Source organism: Aplysia californica, unplaced genomic scaffold (assembly GCF_000002075.1).
Source record: "Aplysia californica isolate F4 #8 unplaced genomic scaffold, AplCal3.0 scaffold00660, whole genome shotgun sequence".
NCBI lineage: Eukaryota > Metazoa > Mollusca > Gastropoda > Aplysiida > Aplysiidae > Aplysia > Aplysia californica.
This window is the reverse complement of record NW_004797930.1, coordinates 405,901-407,049: the sequence shown is the minus strand read 5'-3', so window position 1 is coordinate 407,049 and position 1,149 is coordinate 405,901. Positions and strand designations below refer to the sequence as shown.

The following is a 1,149-nucleotide window of genomic DNA, read 5'->3' as shown; positions in this document are numbered from 1 at the left end:
TAATAATAATAAATAATAACAATAATAATAATAATACAAAAAATCATCACATATGAGCACAGAGAAGAAAGTGAAGGAATAAGATGTGACGTGACGTACCACCAGACAGGAACAGACGGCCCCCTGGATGGTGTCTCGACAACTTCCTCCGTTGAGGCATGGGTCCTGGTCGCACCGAATCCTCATGCTGCAGCGGTGACCTGGGGACACACAGATTTTAGTTTTAGTAAGAGAACACAAAATAAGGTCGTATAAGTGCCGAAGATTAGAGGTGTTACAAGAGAGTAACAAACACAAAAAAGAAGAAGAGGAGATAGAGACGATAAGATTTTTTTATAGGAAAGAAGGAGCAAACCACACTAGAGCACCCGACAACCACCCACGGACAGAGAGGTTGTTCCGTTAGTCGTTCATTTTATCTTTTTGCATAATATGATATGATTCAAATTCCTTAACCCTTTCCGTACGCCCTGGGGTAATTTTGCACCCCCGAGGTTGTATTCTTCACATTTTAGAATATTTCTAGCGTGAAGACCTGAGTATTTCTCAAAAAATCATTTTGACAGACTGCTATGTAAAGCGTACGGATCAGATTTACAAGTAAATTTCCACTTTGGAAAGTGGTGATAAAGAGTTCCCCACGTCGTTTGGATACGATAGTAAAACACGACGTACAGATAGCGTTAACCTCTAGGCTATGAGAGCCCCCACTTCACTTCTCACCCGGCCGCCTGGTCTGAGCCACCCAGCCAGCAGCACTCACCTGTCCATCCCGGCCGACAGTCACAGCGGAAGCTGTTGTTGAGCTGAACACAGTCCTGAGCACCGTCGGGGTCGCACGGGTTGGACAGACACTCGTTCACGTCGCCCTCGCAGTGTTTGCCAACGAAGCCCGGCGGACACACGCACTGGTAGCCTCCCACCTGAACACACACAGAGAGCAAGATGATAAGTTTTAAAATATTCGTATTATTTTACAGGTAAATAGATTTCACTTTTTCCAACCTCTGTTACCTTGCGGTGTCGAGGGGAGAAGAAAATGTTTTTCTCTTGTTTAATATAATAATAATTCAGATGATTTATACAGCGCCCACTTCTTGTGTCCCGTACATTGCAGTTTTTAGAGGAAAATAATGTTAATAATAATAA

At 43.3% G+C, this 1,149-nt stretch overlaps 1 protein-coding gene across 1 annotated transcript in view; it reads right to left on the bottom strand.

The window, feature by feature from the left end:
- LOC101861317 (neurogenic locus Notch protein) overlaps positions 1-1,149 on the bottom strand; it is a gene marked incomplete at its 5' end in the record, with an annotated part of 25,206 nt that overhangs the window by 15,715 nt on the left and 8,342 nt on the right. Inside the window, 2 exon segments of the mRNA XM_035972351.1 lie at positions 100-200; positions 764-923. Of these exon segments, the coding sequence (XP_035828244.1) occupies positions 100-200; positions 764-923 (261 nt within the window).